Source organism: Pristis pectinata, chromosome 23 (assembly GCF_009764475.1).
Source record: "Pristis pectinata isolate sPriPec2 chromosome 23, sPriPec2.1.pri, whole genome shotgun sequence".
NCBI classification, from domain to species: domain Eukaryota; kingdom Metazoa; phylum Chordata; class Chondrichthyes; order Rhinopristiformes; family Pristidae; genus Pristis; species Pristis pectinata.
The window spans coordinates 28,604,470-28,622,519 of NC_067427.1; the positions used below are offsets into that span (position 1 = coordinate 28,604,470).

General features: G+C 43.2%; 1 protein-coding gene across 3 annotated transcripts in view; it reads right to left on the bottom strand.

The window, feature by feature from the left end:
- The window catches only part of fkbp15a (FKBP prolyl isomerase family member 15a), a 66,980-nt gene extending 50,564 nt beyond the window's left edge, over positions 1–16,416 (bottom strand). For 2 of the 3 annotated variants that reach the window (XM_052037430.1, XM_052037429.1), the window contains exons 1-6: positions 16,307–16,416; positions 8,345–8,454; positions 3,109–3,187; positions 2,052–2,121; positions 1,849–1,923; positions 189–287 (exon numbers count right to left, since the gene is read on the bottom strand). In XM_052037430.1, the coding sequence (XP_051893390.1) occupies positions 189–287; positions 1,849–1,923; positions 2,052–2,121; positions 3,109–3,187; positions 8,345–8,454; positions 16,307–16,362 (489 nt within the window). In that variant the 5' untranslated portion in view covers positions 16,363–16,416. Of the gene's footprint in view, positions 1–188; positions 288–1,848; positions 1,924–2,051; positions 2,122–3,108; positions 3,188–8,320; positions 8,455–16,306 lie in introns of those variants that run through there. The other variant, XM_052037431.1, reaches the window with a different exon arrangement.
- Positions 16,417–18,050: the final 1,634 nt, after the last annotated feature.

An 18,050-nucleotide genomic window follows, 5' to 3' on the forward strand; every position in this document is an offset into this window, starting at 1 on the left:
ACTTTTGTAAAACCATTCACTTAGATCACAAAACTTCAGTTCCCTTGCTCTACATTTCTTGATCTTCTTTAAAAAAAATAAAAATCAATAATTCTTGTTAAATCTTACTTTGCTCATACCTTAAAATTTTTTTTAAAGTTATAACATTCAACAGCCACAAACCCCACACAGAGCAACTTGAACTTTACCTGTTTGCTGAATTCCACCACAGCCTTCTCAGATTCAAACATGATTGACCAGTTCTGCCTCTGATCATCATAAAACATACAGTAATTATTGGCTTGAACCTGAAGGGAAAGAATATTAAGATGAGTTTCGATAACCAGAATGATCTCCAATGGCTCATTTGATAACACACCTCATGTGGATTTGGCACAGTTAATTTCACAAGTTGCCCTCAACTAAGATGCTAGAATTGGTCTCATCATCCTGGAATTGAGCTGAAAGGAAAGGAGGAGGTGATGGTGAAGGGACTGTTGAGAGCAGGAAAGCAAGTTAAAAATCAAGGATCCCTCTGCTGATTATTTTCCAGAGGTTGTCAATACTGAATAATTGATGTTTGCAAACTTGAATAGTTTTCTGACACATCCCTCAGTTTACATTGGACTAATGGCTACTGAGGCAAATTAATGAATAACTAAGATCTGCAGAACTTTACCCAAAATGCATGGCACCTTTAAACAAACCAAAAACATAGTAATGGAGCAGAGGATTGAAACAGAAGACAAATGTACATAAAATTGTGTGGTCCCAAATCATATTTGGCACAACTGCTATTAAGTTTACCCTAATAGGAGTAGGCCATATAGCCCTGCGAGCCTGCCCAATCCAGGTAGACTTTGATTCCCTAAACTTCAAATCTCTCACTCAGCCTTAATAACTCAGAATTCATAGTCCTGAGGCAAAAAATTCCAAAGATTCACAACCATCCTGGAAGAACTTCCCTCTTAATTATCAACTTCTTATCCTAGAACAATTTTACAGACTCTGTAAAGCCTCCTAAGAATCTTACGGATCACTTCTCATTCTTCTAAACTCCAGGAGTACAGGCCCAATCTACTCACCCTTTCCTCAAAACAATTTCTTCATCCTTGAAAACCATCTATTAAAGATTCTCTGCACTGCCTCCAAATATACTGTACTGCAGCTGTGGTCTCAAAGCCGTATACGGCTATAGCAAGACATTTGTTCACTATGCCCTTTCCAATAAAGGCCAACATTCCATTTTCTTATTTAACCAAGAAACATGACATTATAAACACAAGTCCATTATTCTAAAGCTGAACCGTGGTGATTGAACAAGGCAAGCCCTCATATGAGAATGTGCTACATCTTTGCAACTCGGTTTGCAAGTCAACCCGCGAACAGCAGCGTACGGTCCAGGGAATACTTCCAAAAGCAACATGAGGAGAGAACCCTAAAAAATATCCATACCAAAAACAGCATACTTCTTTAACCATTACCAACAAAAAGGAAGTATATAATCAGAACTCATCAATACTCCAAACTGTAAATGTCGAGGCTTAACCAGAATTTCACCATTACTTAAATTAACACCCAAAGTAATTTTAAATATTGTCCATTAAAGAAAATTATATGAAACCTCCAAATTCTTTATTAGCATGTTTCCAACTGAGATAACCTATACTAATGTTAATATAACTTTATCACATTATCCCCAGGAATTCCCTCCAAACACACATTGATGTTACTATTAGCAACAAAAACGTTCCCTTATTCATGAATAATATTGAAAGATGACAAAGAATTTACTTTAATGGTTAAATCTCAACTAACAGATGCACATCATATCCAATAACCACAACCTTTAAAGAAATAGTTACTCACAGTAAAAGTGAACGTTGAAGTGATGCGAGCAGCTGCAATCTTCTTCTGTTGACTAGCATACAGTAGAATCTTGTACTTATAGGGTCAGAGAATAAGGAATTAACTTCCAAGCAAAATACACAAACTCACATTCATCTTATTTATTAACTGAAGAAATAACCACATCATACTGTACTTCCGCTTCCTTGATCAGAAGAACTCACCTCTCCTGAAGCATGGTTTCCAAGAATTGCCGCCCCCAGCTTGCCTTGTTTCACATACTGACCGTTCAGGCTGAAACACAGTAAGTGTAATCAGTAACTGACCTGCAACACCAACCAACACACCCTCCTTCCACACACTTGCCCATGTCACACGTGAACTAGTCCTTTATAAATCTAGTAACGAGTCCTTGATAAATCTAGTAACGAGTCCTTGATAAATCTAGTAACGAGAAGTTTAAGTATTTCAGGGTTTCAAAAGCACAAAATATCTCATCAAATGTGCCTTAGTGAAACAGCTTAACATATACATCTATTGCTCTGGCATCTCAAATGTGAGAAAGATCCACATTTAAAGCATGTATGTCATTCTTGCACTTCATCACTGGGCAAATCTGGGCAGGAAATAAATGCTTTCCATCCAATGGCGCCTGCATTCAGATCAAGGCTGTTGGAACAGCAGCTCTGGACATGTTTGAAGGAATCACAGTCAGAAAATCCCACTCCTTTGGACACATTGCTTGGGTGGAATCAATGCTTGAACCCTGCACGCCATCACCAATAGTGCAAATGCAAGACTGATGATGACCTTGGAGTAGGCCAGCATTCACATGGACGTGAATAATCAAGACTGATTCAAACTACCTAGTCTCAGTGTGGCCTTAATTCAACATACTGAGGAACAGAGGATCTCATGGTGATTGTCAAGCCTCAGACAGGTGCAAGCAACCATTAGATATAGATACAAACAAAGTTGACTGGAAATGAAATATTCTTTCATAGTCAAGATTTGTGGATAATGACCAAGTACCGACAGAAATCATACATAAAAGCCTTAGAATAGGCTATTTGGGTCAAATTAGTACAAATGCCAAGTGGCATTTTAATTAAAATTCATACCACACTTATTGCTTAAGAGAAATAGTTGAAAACTTTGATTCAAGTGCCACTCAACCATACACTAAAAGTGGCCTCAATCCCAATGCTGCAATTTATTCACAGCATGCTTCAATACCACTGGCCAACTTTAACCAGACATTCCCTCCCCAGAAGTACTTACTATTGGTACGCATGCACAGCAGACGCAAACACCACAGCCGGAGGGACACCAGTAGGTGGTGGTTTCTGTGAACTCACTCCTGCCGAGGAAAAACATTGATTTAAAGTAAACAAGGCCCCTTGCAATTAGACAGCTCTAACAGTTAATGAAATTGTAATCCTGCAGTGAACAATTATAGCAACAAACATCACAGACCTCAGTGCAAGAGGACAAGCATAATACCAATTTTAAGAACTGCCTGCTGGTTGGAATGCCCCAAACTCAGACATTGTATTATCCCAGTTCTTACAGGATTATCTGGAAGCGAGTGTAACCCAATAGAATCTCTCTTCTTCATTGAAGCAGGACACACAGAACTCATTCACAACACAGCAAAGGCAAATCAGTCTGATGGATTGGCAATGTAAGACTATAAGAATGATGCAGTGCCCCAGCACAGAGTAATTGAAAAACCAACAAAGCTGATTGTTCGTGAGAAATGGATTTTACAATATTTTAATGTAAAAAAAATATTGTGTGGTGCACTTGGGTAGGGACAATTCTGAGAGGATAGCACCATGCAGGGTTGCTGAGCAGCTTTTATGGGATTGATTCAGTGAAAATACACAGTTACCTATGTCATGAGGCTAGGACAATAAAAGCTAAATCATAATGTACTGCCAAGGTAATTAAACTTAAAATAATTAATGTTTTTAACAAGCACTTAATCAGAAACAACATATCCAGTTCTGGCAAGCGACCTTGGAAATGGTTCAGGAAGGATCAAATTCATTTCCAGGTCCCTAGACAGGATGAAGGAAAGCAAGCTTTAACTAATACAAAAGCACAAGTTTTAATTTAATTATAGTAATTAAAACAATGAAAGGGATCAAATTGATTCTTAATGGTTGTGTTTAGGACTAGTGAATGGATGTCCCCAAACCACAGAGGGCAGATAGAGACAACTGGTAGATAGAGATAACTGGTACTACTTTTTTGCAGAAATACTATCATGAACATATATTGCTAATACATGCAGAGAGTAAGGAATCACCTTTAGCAGTGAAAGTAAGTTCCCAAGATGGAGTTACCAACCAACTCTTGGAGTCACAAAGAATCAAAGGTTTATCTCTGGAACAATGTTCTGAGCAACTGAACAGAAACATCACGGGTATATTAAACAAATATAGTCTTATCCGTATTATTTTCTTTGAACATTTTTTGCTTAATAGATAGAGCTACAGGGGTAAAGAGGCAGCTTGACTGACAGCAGTAATTATTCAACCAGGTTAAGACAAATCTTCTCTCTGACTGGCATGGGACAAAGATTAGACATGGGTGATAATGGAAGCACAGGATTAGATGGTTGAAGGCATGAGGTCATGACAAAAACTTCTGAACCACATCCAGGCAGCATGTATAGGGCTAGCATGACATTGGGGAACACTGTCATTTCCTGGATACAGGTTGCAGATGAATTCCTCAGAGATTTTCCCCAAAAATTATCCTGTGACATTCCAAGAACGCACAACTACAAGAGACACAGGGGTCAACGAGGGGATAAAAAAATGAGTATGCGTTGTAGCTCCATAGATCATCCGATAATTCTCTCATTGGATTTGAACACGTTCAGTACTGCAATTTGGCTACTGCATTTCCTGTATTACAACGGTAACAACACTAGAAGTATTTCATTGGTTGCAAAGCACTTTGGGATAACCTGTAGTTGTGAAAAAGTGCTTACATAAATACAAGTTGTTTTTCTGCTGTTTCTCCAACAGCACAAGTCATTAGCATTGACCATTTTGCATTGCAGCAAAGGAAGTTTCTGTAAATGATGGTACCACCTGCTTCCATTTGTTGGCTAAAGATGCAATTATATGTGATCAGGAAAGTCAATTCATGGGCAGATTACCAAAGGAAGGAGTGTGCAGTTGTGGCACTAAATGTAACAGTCCAAATTGACTGTGGCATACAAAGCTCATTCCTCTTATCTAAATGTTTGCACATGGGGACAAAAATGTGAACAAACAAAAAAAGAGGATAGGTTATTGCATAACACAAGTGTTTATGTTACATCCAAAGGCTTCACAACAAAGGTTTTCATGGTAAAAAAAAGCTGAGGAAACAACATACTATTTATGCTTTATGTTTTCTCATGCTTGTTTTGTGCATGGACTTCGGAAAGGACTGCTCCGTCAGTCCTCATTAGCAGATACATTCCAATCAGAAGATTTGCTTTGCTATGCCACATCAATGACATTTCGTCTACAAAAATGAATGGCATACTGACTTATTCTTCAAGGGCTTTCAAGCTAAGTGGAACTCCAAGATAAGAAGTTTGTCCAACAACAAGATATAGATTTAAAATAACCGGCAAAAGAGTCAAGGATGGGATAAAAAAGATTTTTATTCAGTTAATTATGATGATCTGTAATGAATGCCTGAGAAGGGCAGTGCAAGCAGATTCAATACTAAGCAACTAAAGGGAATTGAATAAAGACCTAAAGGAGAAATGTGGAGAATAAGCAGCCATGGAGATCTCACTGGATAGTTCTCTGAACAAGTCAGCTTGCTTGAATTGCCAAGGTAATACAACCTCCCTATAGAATGTTTTTTGTGTTGTTTTGTTAATTGGCTGTTACAGATACTCTGGGTGATTAGGAATTAACTCAAATTGAAGATTTATGGTATAATCAATAACTGTGACCACATTGTGGTGGAATAGTACTGTACTTTCTCTGTAATTAACACTTTATTCTGCACTCTGTATTGTTTTACCTTGTGCTATCTCAATGCACTGAGTAATGAATTGATCTGTATGAACAGTATGCAAGACTGTACCTCGGTGCATGTGACAATAATAAACCATTTTAATTCAGTGAGGGAAGTTGGTAACGCACAGCTGGGGAAATATCACAATAAATCACAATCAGAAGTTGCAATATAAATTTAAGCCATAAAACAGAAGACAACTTTCATCAAAAGTATTGATATACATAGCTGCAAGTTTTTAAGCTCTTCAAAAGAAATAGCCTCAGCTTGGGAAAGGTTGTCTGCTATTCACAACAGATAGCTGAGATAGAAACAGAGACACAAAAGACTTTAGATACTGGAATCTGCAGTAAAAAAAAAACAAACTGCTGGAAGAACTCAGCAGGTCAAGCAACATCTGTAGAGGCCAAGGGATAGGTGTGTTTCAGGTTGAGTCCCTGCTTCAGGACACAAACCCCTTTCCCTTCATCCCCACAGATGTTGCATGACCTGCTGAGTTCTTTTTGGGTTTTTTTTGAGATAGAAACAACTGCCAATGGCAGAGTTGAGGCTTTATGGGAGGTAAATATCTAAGACTGTACTTTTGCAGAACAGCAGAGGACACAACCCAAATATACAGTGGCATGCAAAAGTTTGGACACCCTGGTCAAAATTTCTGTTACTGTGAATAGCAAAGCGAGTAAAAGATGACCTGGTTTCCAAAAGGTATAAAGTTAGAGATGACACATTTCTTTAATATTTTTAAGCAAGATGACTTTTTTTATTTCCATCTTTGGCAGTTTCAAAATAACAAAAAAGGAAAAGGGCCCGAAGCAAAAGTTTGGGCACCCTGCATGGTCAGTACTTAGTAACACCCCCTTTGGCAAGTATCACAGCTTGTAAATGCTTTCTGTAGCCAGCTAAGAGTCTTTCAATTCTTGTTTGGGGGATTTTCGCCCATTCTTCCTCGCAAAAGGCTGCTAGTTCTGTGAGATTCTTGGGGCGTCTTGCATGCACTGCTCTTTTGAGGTCTATCCACAGATTTTTGATGATGTTTAGGTCAGGAGACTGTGAGGTCCATGGCAAAACCTTCAGCTTGTGCCTCTTGAGGTAGTCCATTGTGGATGTTGAGGTGTGTTTAGGATCGTTATCCTGTTGTAGAAGCCATTCTCTTTTCATCTTCAGCTTTTTGTTTTACAGACAGTGTGACGTTTGCTTCCAGAATTTGCTGGTATTTAACCGAATTCATTCTTCCCTCTACCAGTGAAATGTTCCCCGTGCCACTGGCTGCAACACAAGCCCAAAGCGTGATCGATCCACCCCGGTGCTTAACAGTTGGAGAGGTGTTCTTTTCATGAAATTCTGCACCCTTTTTTCTCCAAACATACCTTTGCTCATTGCGGCCAAAAAGTTCTATTTTAACTTCATCAGTCCACGGGACTTGTTTCCAAAATGCATCAGGCTTGTTTAGATGTTCCTTTGCAAACTTCTGATGCTGAATTTTGTGGTGAGGATGCAGGAAAGGTTTTCTTCTGATGACTCTTCCATGAAGGTCATATTTGTGGAGGTGTCGCTGCACAGTAGAACAGTGCACCACCACTCCAGAGTCTGTTAAATCTTCCTGAAGGTCTTTTGCAGTCAAATGGGGGTTTTGATTTGCCTTTCTAGCAATCCTACGAGCAATTCTCTCGGAAAGTTTTCTTGGTCTTCCAGACCTCAACTTGACCTTCACCGTTCCTGTTAACTGCCATTTCTTAATTACATTACGAACTGAGGAAATGGCTACCTGAAAGTGCTTTGCTATCTTCTTATAGCCTTCTCCTGCTTTGTGGGCATCATTTATTTTAATTTTCAGAGTGCTAGGCAGCTGCTTAGAGGAGCCCATGGCTGCTGATTGTTGGGACAAGGTTTGAGGAGTCAGGGTATTTATAAGGCTTTGAAATTTGCATCACCTGGCCTTTCTTAACGATAACTGTGAACAAGCCATAGCCCCAACAAGCTAATGAAGGTCTGAGACCTTGGTAAAAGTTATCTGAGAGCTCAAATCTCTTGGAGTGCCCAAACTTTTGCATAGTGCTCCTCTCCTTTTTTCACTCTAAAATTGTACAGAACAAAAATAATACACTAATCCTGCTTAAAATGTTGAAAAGAATGTTTCGTCTTTAACTTTATGACTTTTGGAGATCAGTTCATCTACTACTCACTTAACTACTCACAGTAACAGAAATTTTGACCAGGGGTGCCCAAACTTTTGCATGCCACTGTACATCTTAATAGAAGAACTAGACAGGTAAACAAGCAGTCACAGAAGATGCACAAATATACAACTGCCGGCTGGTACTGTTGTGGTTGAACATGTATGGACCGTGCACCTGCTTTGTTTAATGCACCTGTTACACAACTGTCATAATAATTAAAAGGATTCTGAAGATTTTTCTTACCATATTCATTTGCATTACAAATAATTTTAAAATCTTACACTTCTCTAATCCAATTTTTCTACCTGGAGCCTGTGCCCCTTTCTTGGGTTGCTTGGGGGCTGTGTACTGGAAGGACTCATTTCCTTGACCCGTGGCAGCCTGATCCATCCCAAAGAGAGAGGCCAATTTGGACCTGCAGGAAGAAAGGGTAAAATTTAGCAAATCACCTGAAATGAAGCCACAACCACCTGACACAAGGAAAAAAGATAATTAATACCTGCATTACAGCCCCCATTGATTATTGTCCTGTGGCCTCATGAGTAGCCTATGCTTTTTGAAGGACAAATCTAGACAACTAAAATAAGACAAACTTCAAAATAGACATGAAATTCAAATTTCTTGGTAACAGCATTACTAGAAAACTGAAGCAAAAAAAAGCCATTTTAGTGTTAACCATTTGAGAGGAAAATTTTGTTCATCATCAATTTCTCCAAGTAATTAACTTGTCCATTTGGCAAGCATTATAATCTGTCTGACATTTCAACTCCACCAATAACACTGCATTGATGAGGAATTGTAGTCTAAATTCAGGAAGCAGGATTTGTGAAACAAACAAAAATAAGTCTGATTATCCTATTCCTACACACGATAGGGGTGATGAACCTCAATAATAGTTCAATTATATAAAATGTACAAAATGGAAAATGATATAAACCAATGTTATATTCCTCACCAATCCACTTTACACACTGCTCGCTATATCTATCTACCGCTTTAGGAACCATTCTTTATATAATATTACCAGTTAGTCACAGAATACAGCTTAAGTGTAGAAAGGACAGATGGTTCAGGAACTGGTCTCAAACACAAAGATTTCAAGGCATTAGCTGCAAGAATAACAGACAAGCTTTCCCACAAGCTAATCCTTGATCCCACAAGTAACAATAAAATCTACATTTAAGTTTCTACATACATGCAGCACTGCCTAGGGGGATCAATACTGACCCTTGGGTTTCATTCCACATGTACTCACTGCCCCAACGTCCCAGCATCTCAGACATGGCCTGATGATCACAAAGAATATCAGTGCAGAGCCACAGATCATCAAGACAAAATATCACATAGTCATGCAAAATGCAACACCCTCACTGCAAAGCAAACAAGACAGAAATGCAAGTTTCCATCAAGCTAGAAGGACTCCCTCATGGCTGTCTGCAGGCAAGCTAATTGAAAGCACAAGATGTCTCTTAATAGAGTTAGAGATCATTCCACACTGGGTCAGGCACTTTTAAACACAGTAAGATTAATCCACTTTCATTCATTCCAGAGCTACAAAATAGTTTTGATTGGGAACTACCACCCCCCAACCCAACAACTGCATTCAAAATCTCAAATTACCAGTGGAAAATAAAGTTTCCAAGCTTCAGCCTCCTAGATTTCATTTTCTTTAAACCAAAGTTGTGTGCTTGCCCCCAAACCACATCCACCGCCCCCCCCCCCCACCAGCTGATCCCAAACTTGCCACACAGCCCATGTAACCAACCTGTGGTACACTATGTTGCTGCACAATAGTAAGCCAAAACAGTTTACCAACTGGCCTATCATAAACTTACTCTAAGATCACAATAACACCTAGTCAAGATGGGAACCACATTCAGAATGACAAAGGAACAAAACAGAGGGCAAGTCTCTTTGCCTGCATTCTTTATGTACCCACAAAACAGAGCAAGTTAGAGGCAAGGAAGCCTTCACCAAATGGCTTACTCTAAATTTTCAGCACCAACAAGGCACAAATCAAAGCTTTGCCTAGGTGGGATCATTGGTAACAAAATAAGTTGCTCAACATCTTCCAAGTCATAGCTGTCTACTTTTATGCATCAGTATAAAAGCTCATTATCTCTATCATTAGCTCAGCGTAGTTGCAGTATTTGCCATCAGTAGGATACAGGGCAGGAAATTGCTAAAAATTCATTAACAGCATCTTCCAATTCTGTGGTCTCTAACACTAGGAAGGGCACTGGCAGCAGGTCAAGTAAACATCAAGGTCTCCCTAGGTAAAAAAAACAAACTTAGCTTGACAAAGTTGCTTCATCACCGAGTCCAATTCCAGAAACCCCCAACCCAAAGGACAGGAGAAATTTCACAACACCAACCATAGATGGCCAACCACCATTTTCTCAAGGAAACTGGAGATGAACAACAGCAACCCATAGCCATGGAATTAGCAAAATCTGTGATAAGCAGTTTGATGTGCACGCCCTGGATAACTAAAACAAGAAACAATGAAACTTTTACTAAACATAAGCATTTCTAAATCGGGATCTCAATGGTAATAAAGCAAGTTCAACATAACCCTAGTGTGGTGATTACTGGAGTTCTCTAAACTCAGTCTCTTTTCTCCATCACATTTCTTTCTGAATTTCAGATGCACAGACGGGTGTGTGTGGAAAGCCAAATGCGATTGCAGACATGATAATCTCCAGCACAGACCACAGTTACACAAAACTGACAAGCCTTCTACTTCTCTCTCTTAACGCATACAACAGCATTTTGGTTCTCCATTCCACTCTGTCTTTGGCTTCCTACAGTGTTCCAACAAAGCTCCACAGAAGCTTGTCCATCTCATCTTACAAGTTACTAAATAAACAGCATTCAGGACTCAATATTGAATTTCACAAGTTCATATAATTAGCCATTTCAGTCCTGCATCTCATTTCTTAACGTTATAGAGCACAGAAACAGGCCACTGTATCCATGCTGACCATTAAACTTATACTAATCCCATTTTTTATTCTCCCCACATCCCTACAGTCCTGCGAATCCATCCGAGTTCTTAAAACACTAATCATATTTAGCCTGAGACTTGAAGAAACGAAGGACTAAATCCAAACATTTTGGTGGAAATGGTTAAAAATTTTCAGTCTAATGTGATTTTTCCCCAAAGTTTTGCATTCAGTTTCCCTCCACCCCCTTCCCCACGCAAATTTCCTCCTGGTATTTCACATTTAATTCAATATTTCTTATAAACCCCACCAGACACATCTTTACCATCCTCTTTCAGCTAGCCCCATCATATCGTTCAATCCCTCCTAGTTTCTATCCTATCACAGAACATCCTTTCTGTTCTCACCATCCATCATCCCTTTCTCTGCAACTTTTAAATTTGTTCATTTCAATGTTTCCCAGTTCTGATGAAAACTCGTCAATCTTCGTCATGGAGTTATACGGCACTGAAACAGGCCCTTCAGCCCAACTCATCCATGCTGACCAAGATGTCTATCCAAGCTAGTCCCATTTGTCTGCATTTAGCCCATAACCCTCTAAATCTTTCCTATCCACGTAACTGTAAACAAAAATCTTTTAAACGTTGTAAATGTACCAGCCTCTATGGCTTCCTCTGGCAGCTTGTTTCAATATACACACCACTCTGTGTGAAAAGGTTACCCCTCAAGTCCCTTTTAAATCTTTCCCATCTAGCCTTAAATCGATGTCCTCTGGTTTATGACTCACCCACCCTGGGAAAAAGACTAACCATCCACATCATCAACCCCCCACACATTATTTTATATACATCACTACAAGTTCACCCTCAAGGAGGAAAACAACTGAGCCCATCCGGCCTCTCTTTATAACTCAACCCTCCAGTTCCAGAAACGTCCTTGTGAATCTTTTCTGCACCCTCTCTAGCTTAAGGATGTCCTTCCTCTAGCTGGGTGACCAGAATTGCACACAATACTCCGAATGTGATCTCACCAACTATTTGTACAGTTGCAATTTGACATCCCAATTCCTGTACTCAGTGCCCTAGACAATAACTATTTCTTTCTTCACATACTGCCTAACCTAAGAACGGAGTATTTTTTGTTCTTTTGTGGCAAGCCAGTAAAAGGACAAGGTAATAGGATCTCATTACTCTGAGCTCCTTTACAAGAGGGCATATAATACGAATAAGGCTTCTAACATAATTGGAGGGAATTTAATTGAAATTAGTAATAAGCAGCAAATTAAACATGCTCGATATCTCAGAACCAGGCAACAGCATACTGGAATGGTTAGAAAATTAATTTTAAAAAACTTCTGTAACTTTCAGGCATTAATTCAATTATAAACAATCAAGGCTGATCCATCAGGTGCCACTGACTCTCCATTTCGTCATCCTCAATTCTAAACGTGCTGTGTTATGTGACAGTTTGCTGGATATTCATCCAAGAGCTTTGTCCAGCTCAATAATAGAAAATGTCTGCAACCCTCGTCAGCTTCCACCAGTAACACCAACTCACCTTCCTCAACCTGAAACCAATTGGGTGCAACTTCATAGCTTGTTCTAAAATTTTATGCAGCCCTTCAATCTATCACCAAGACCTACTTCCATCACCACAATAAAGCAAAATTTATCCACCCAGTTGACATCCCTGGATTTGATTTTTCCAGTTGTCACTTCACCCCCAAGACCACCCCATGCTAATGCATTCAAAGCAGTGTCAGTCCATCCTAATTGTGCACATATCAGCCATGCCTTCGCCAATCTCCACCGGCTCTCTATCTGCCAACTGAAGCAGTTTAAAATTCTCATCCTCACTTTTATATCCCTTTACAGCATATAAAAGATGTATATCAATAAATTGTGTTTAAGATAGCCCCAGAAAGGGTTTTAAAATCTTAGAGCTGTGGCAATTCCATTACAATTTTTTTCCACTGTGGGTGGATTGGTGCTGAAAAACATTCAAGCTATGATAATTATTAATTCTGTTTCCTCTATTTCTGCCCACTTCCTGTTTGAAACTTGTGGAGGACAAATGCAAGGGGAATTTGGAAAAGCACTTTGGTAGAAGGCAGATATTGCTGCTAATAGAGTACACTGAACAGATTAGTAGAGGAAAAAAAAGATGTGATACAAAATTTAGTTATTTAATACTTCTTTGAGGCCTCCTACTACATTGTGTTCTCTGGTTTTAGTTCCATTTCTCTATTTTTAGTTCCATTTCCTCTTCAATATGTCTACAGATTAAATATGACTAAGATAATGCAAGTGTAATTTTAATTGCTATCAATTATGTTAAAGCTCAGATTTTAAAGTCACCTTTCCTTGAATAGCTGAACTAAAGTATAGTAGATAATTCCAGGACAGTGGTGGTGGTGCAATGATGTGACATGTGGAGGTTTCTATTAACTGAGCCACATCTGCTGAGATTCTACCTACACCAGCATGTAAATAAAAATCATTACATACAATTAAGGCTGGATTGCACAGGTTTCCAAGCCCAAATATTTCAGAGTCACAGCTGCTTTGCCCACTAATTTCATGCAGTCTGTTCTGCAAGTTGGACTGTTTGCAGTAATTCTACTTTATACATTTGTTTAAATATATATAAAGTGTCTACAGTACATATAATCTTCCAATACAGTCGTCATTATGGAGTAATGCTTCAATACTCCAGAATATGTCTAAACTTTTGCAACATATCCAGGGAGGATAAGCACACAACCAACTGAAACCTTGGGATAGATTTAGGCACACTTACATTTATGTAACATGGTTAACATTGAACATTCCAGAGTGCTTCAAAATTCAATATCGACTCAGCAGGAGATATTAGGACAGGCGATAGAGTAGAGTGTTTTGTTTTCTTTATTTGGTATCTGAGCTGCACTAGCAAAGCAGGCACTATTGCCCATCTGTAATTGCTCTGGAGAAGGTGATGGTGAGCGACGTTCTTGATTCACTCCAGCCCTTCTGGTAAAGGTACTCCAACAGCGCTGTTGGGTACAGTTCCAAGATTTAGGTACAGTGATAAAGGAGACATCATGAACATATTTTCAAATGAAAACAGCATGTGATTTGGAGGGAGTATATGCAGGTAGTGGTATTCCCATGCACCTGCTGCCCTAGTCCTTGACAGTGGTGGAAGTCAATATCTAAGATGTGCTGTTGGAGACAGTAAACAAAGCAGCCACTGTACACCAGTGGTTGATGGGACCACAATCAAACAGCTTGCCACGTCCTGGATAGTGTCAAGCTTCTAAAGAGTTTCTTGAGCTGCATTCCATCATGCTCCTGACTCGTGTACTGTAGTTGGTGGAAAGGCTTTCAGATGTCAGAAGAGTCACTTTTTGCAGGATACCGAACCCCTGACCTGCTCTTGTAGTCACAGTCATTATGTACCTGGTCCAGTTGAATTTCTGGTCATAGGTGACCCCAGAATATTGACTGTGGTGACTCAGTGGCAGTTGTGGCATCAATGTCATAGGTAGATGGTTAGATTCTCTCTCATTGGAGAGAGTCATTACTTGCATTTTTTTTTGTGGTTTGGTTGATCGTGTCTGAACATTGTCAAGGTCTTGCTGCATGCAAGTCTGGACTGTTTGATGTGTTGAGCAGTCATGAATAGAAGTGAACGTTGTACAATCATCAGCAAACACTTCCCCTTCTGACCTCACAAATAGAAAGAAGATCGTTGATGAAAGAATCAGAGAAAGTTAAAGTAGGTGGCTAAAAGAAATACTACCAACACTGGGTAAATCACACAATGTCAGAGAAGTGGAGGGTACAGGGATAGGGAGAAGTATAACACTTGAAGCAGCCCCACAAATCACACACCATCATGGGAATGCACATCTTCACCCATCTGGGCAAAAGTCCTTCAACAGGACTTACAGCAGAGTCCCTGCACAAGATCTGCAGCAGTTCAAGATGACAGCTCATCAGCACGTTTGCCAGAGCAATCAACTGTTGGCTTTCACGCACAAATTAAGAAAAAATACAGAAGAGTGGATTGTACTGTTAACAAAAGTTTCAGAGGGGAAGTAGCTGGGTCGTGGGTCCAACTAAGAGGAAGCCTCCATCAGCTCTCTCACCTACTGGCAAGGTACAACCAAGGAACACATCACATCATGCTAAAGTTCTAGATAAAGGATAAGCCAGGGGCAGCTGTCTGGTGAGTTAGTCCTGTCTTGTCAAACGAGGGAGGGAGTGAGGGGAAGGAGGGAGTGAGGAGGGGAGAGAGGGGAGGGGAGGGAGAGAGGGGAGGGGAGGGGAGGGAGAGAGGGGAGGGGAGGGGAGGGAGAGAGGGGAGGGGAGGGGAGGGAGAGAGGGGAGGGGAGGGGAGGGAGAGAGGGGAGGGGAGGGGAGGGAGAGAGGGGAGGGGAGGGGAGGGAGAGAGGGGAGGGGAGGGGAGGGAGAGAGGGGAGGGGAGGGAGAGAGGGGAGGGGAGGGAGAGAGGGGAGGGGAGGGAGAGAGGGGAGGGGAGGGAGAGAGGGGAGGGGAGGGGAGGGAGAGAGGGGAGGGGAGGGGAGGGAGAGAGGGGAGGGGAGGGGAGGGAGAGAGGGGAGGGGAGGGAGAGAGGGGAGGGGAGGGAGAGAGGGGAGGGGAGGGGGAGAGGGGAGGGGAGGGGGAGAGGGGAGGGGAGGGAGAGAGGGGAGGGGAGGGGAGGGAGAGAGGGGAGGGGAGGGAGAGAGGGGAGGGGAGGGGAGGGAGAGAGGGGAGGGGAGGGGAGGGAGAGAGGGGAGGGGAGGGGAGGGAGAGAGGGGAGGGGAGGGGAGGGAGAGAGGGAGGGGAGGGAGAGAGGGGAGGGGAGGGAGAGAGGGGAGGGGAGGGAGAGAGGGGAGGGGAGGGAGAGAGGGGAGGGGAGGGAGAGAGGGGAGGGGAGGGAGAGAGGGGAGGGGAGGGAGAGAGGGGAGGGGAGGGAGAGAGGGGAGGGGAGGGAGAGAGGGGAGGGGAGGGAGAGAGGGGAGGGGAGGGAGAGAGGGGAGGGGAGGGAGAGAGGGGAGGGGAGGGAGAGAGGGGAGGGGAGGGAGAGAGGGGAGGGGAGGGAGAGAGGGGAGGGGAGGGAGAGAGGGGAGGGGAGGGAGAGAGGGAGAGAGGGGAGGGAGAGAGGGGAGGGGAGGGGAGGGAGAGAGGGGAGGGGAGGGGAGGGGAGGGGAGGGGAGGGGAGGGCCTGGAGGCCGAGTGTCTCCCGGCGGAGAGGCGGAAGCCGGCGGCTCCCCTGCACCTCCCCCCCCCCTTACCTGGAGGTCACCCCGGGGGACGGCGCCGCCGATTCACTCACCCGCTACTCGGTGACAGGAAATCCGCGTCGTCATCGTCGGCCCCGAACAGCGACATGACGACCGGCACCGCCTCGCCAGCCCGAACACGCCGCCGGCGGCATCAGCTGACCGGTCACCTGCTGCCGTAAACACAAAGCAACTGCCGCAAAACGAAAGAGCCGTTCTTCACACTTCCCCTAACGCCAGGGCAACCGGGGGGTGTGTGGGGTTGGGGGGCGGGGGTGTGGGGGGTGTGTGGGGTTGGGGGGCGGGGGGTGTGTGGGGTTGGGGGGGCGGGGGGTGTGTGGGGTTGGGGGGCGGGGGGTGTGTGGGGTTGGGGGGGGGGTGTGTGGGGGTGGGGGGGGGTGTGGGGGGTGTGTGGGGGTGGGGGGGGGGTGTGGGGGGAGGGGGGGGGGGGTGTGGGGGTGGGGTGGGTGTGTGTGGGGTAGGGGTGTGTGTGGGTGGGGTGGGGTAGGGGTGTGGGTGGGGTGGGGTAGGGGGGTGTGGGTGGGGTGTGGGTGGGGTGTGTGTGGTGGGGGGATGGTGTGTGTGTGGGGGTGTGTGTGTGTGGGGGGGTGTGTGTGTGGTGGTGTAGGGGTGTGTTGGGGTGTTGGGTGTTTGTGGGGGGGTTGGGGGTGTGTGTGGGGGGTGTGTGTGAGTGTTGGGTGTGTGTGGGTGGGGGGGCGGTGTGTGTGGTAGGTGTGTGGATGGGGGTTGGTGTGGGTGTATGTGGGGGGTGGGTGTGTGTGTGGGGAGGGGGTGTAGGGAAGGGGGGTAGGGGGAGTGAGTGTGGGGGAGAGGGGGGTGGGGGAGTGGGAGAGGGGTTGTGGGGAAGGTGTGGGACAGGGGGGGTTGAGGGGGAGGGAGTGGGGGAAAGGACTTGGTGCTGTCCAGGCAGGGCAGTGGGTTAACTGGTTGCCAGAAATTGCCTGGATTGTGTTGGTGAGTGGTAGAATCTGCAGAAGGAATGGTGGGAAGTAGGTTACAAGGAAAAGTAGTGGGGAGTGAGGGTGCACAGTGAGCTAGCATAGACTAGATATGCAGAATTCCGGTCATCTGGCAGTCTGGACTGTGGTGCTGGACTGGCAGACTTTCCAGACTATTGGATGGTATGTGTCCAACACATGTTTTAGAATGTTATAGGGCAATATAATAAAATGTGTGCTGAACCAGGTAAGTGGGAATTAAGTGGTGGAACTGGGCTCTGATGAAAAGGGAGGCAGCAGGGATGCGAACCCTGATGAGTGGGAAGGGAGTACAGCAAACGTCACCTGGTGAGCCAGATGCTGAACCATTGGGATTTTTGAATTATAGGATAACAGATATTTGGAGCTTTATTGCATGGATATTCCCAATGATGAAGCCATACTGATAGTCTACCCTTCTGTCACAAGCTTTCAGAACAAAAATCCTATGTGATGTCTGATCTAAATGGAGAGTGACAATTGTAACCGCACTCTTTCAAAAAGAAAGGAGAGAGGGAACGGGGAATTGCAATCCAGTTAGCCTGTAGTAATATTTCCAGCATTTTCCGCTTTTATTTCAGCAGACCAAGATATCTTTATTAGTCACATGTACATCGAAACACAGTGAAATGCATCTTTGCGTAGAATGTTCTGGGGGCAGCCCGCAAGTGTCACCAGGCTTCCGGCGCCAACATAGCATGCCCACAACTTCCTAACCTGACCAATTCCTGGTTCGACAATATTGTTATCTGAGTTAGGATCAACTAGGCCTGCATTCACTCGAGTACAAGTGAATGAT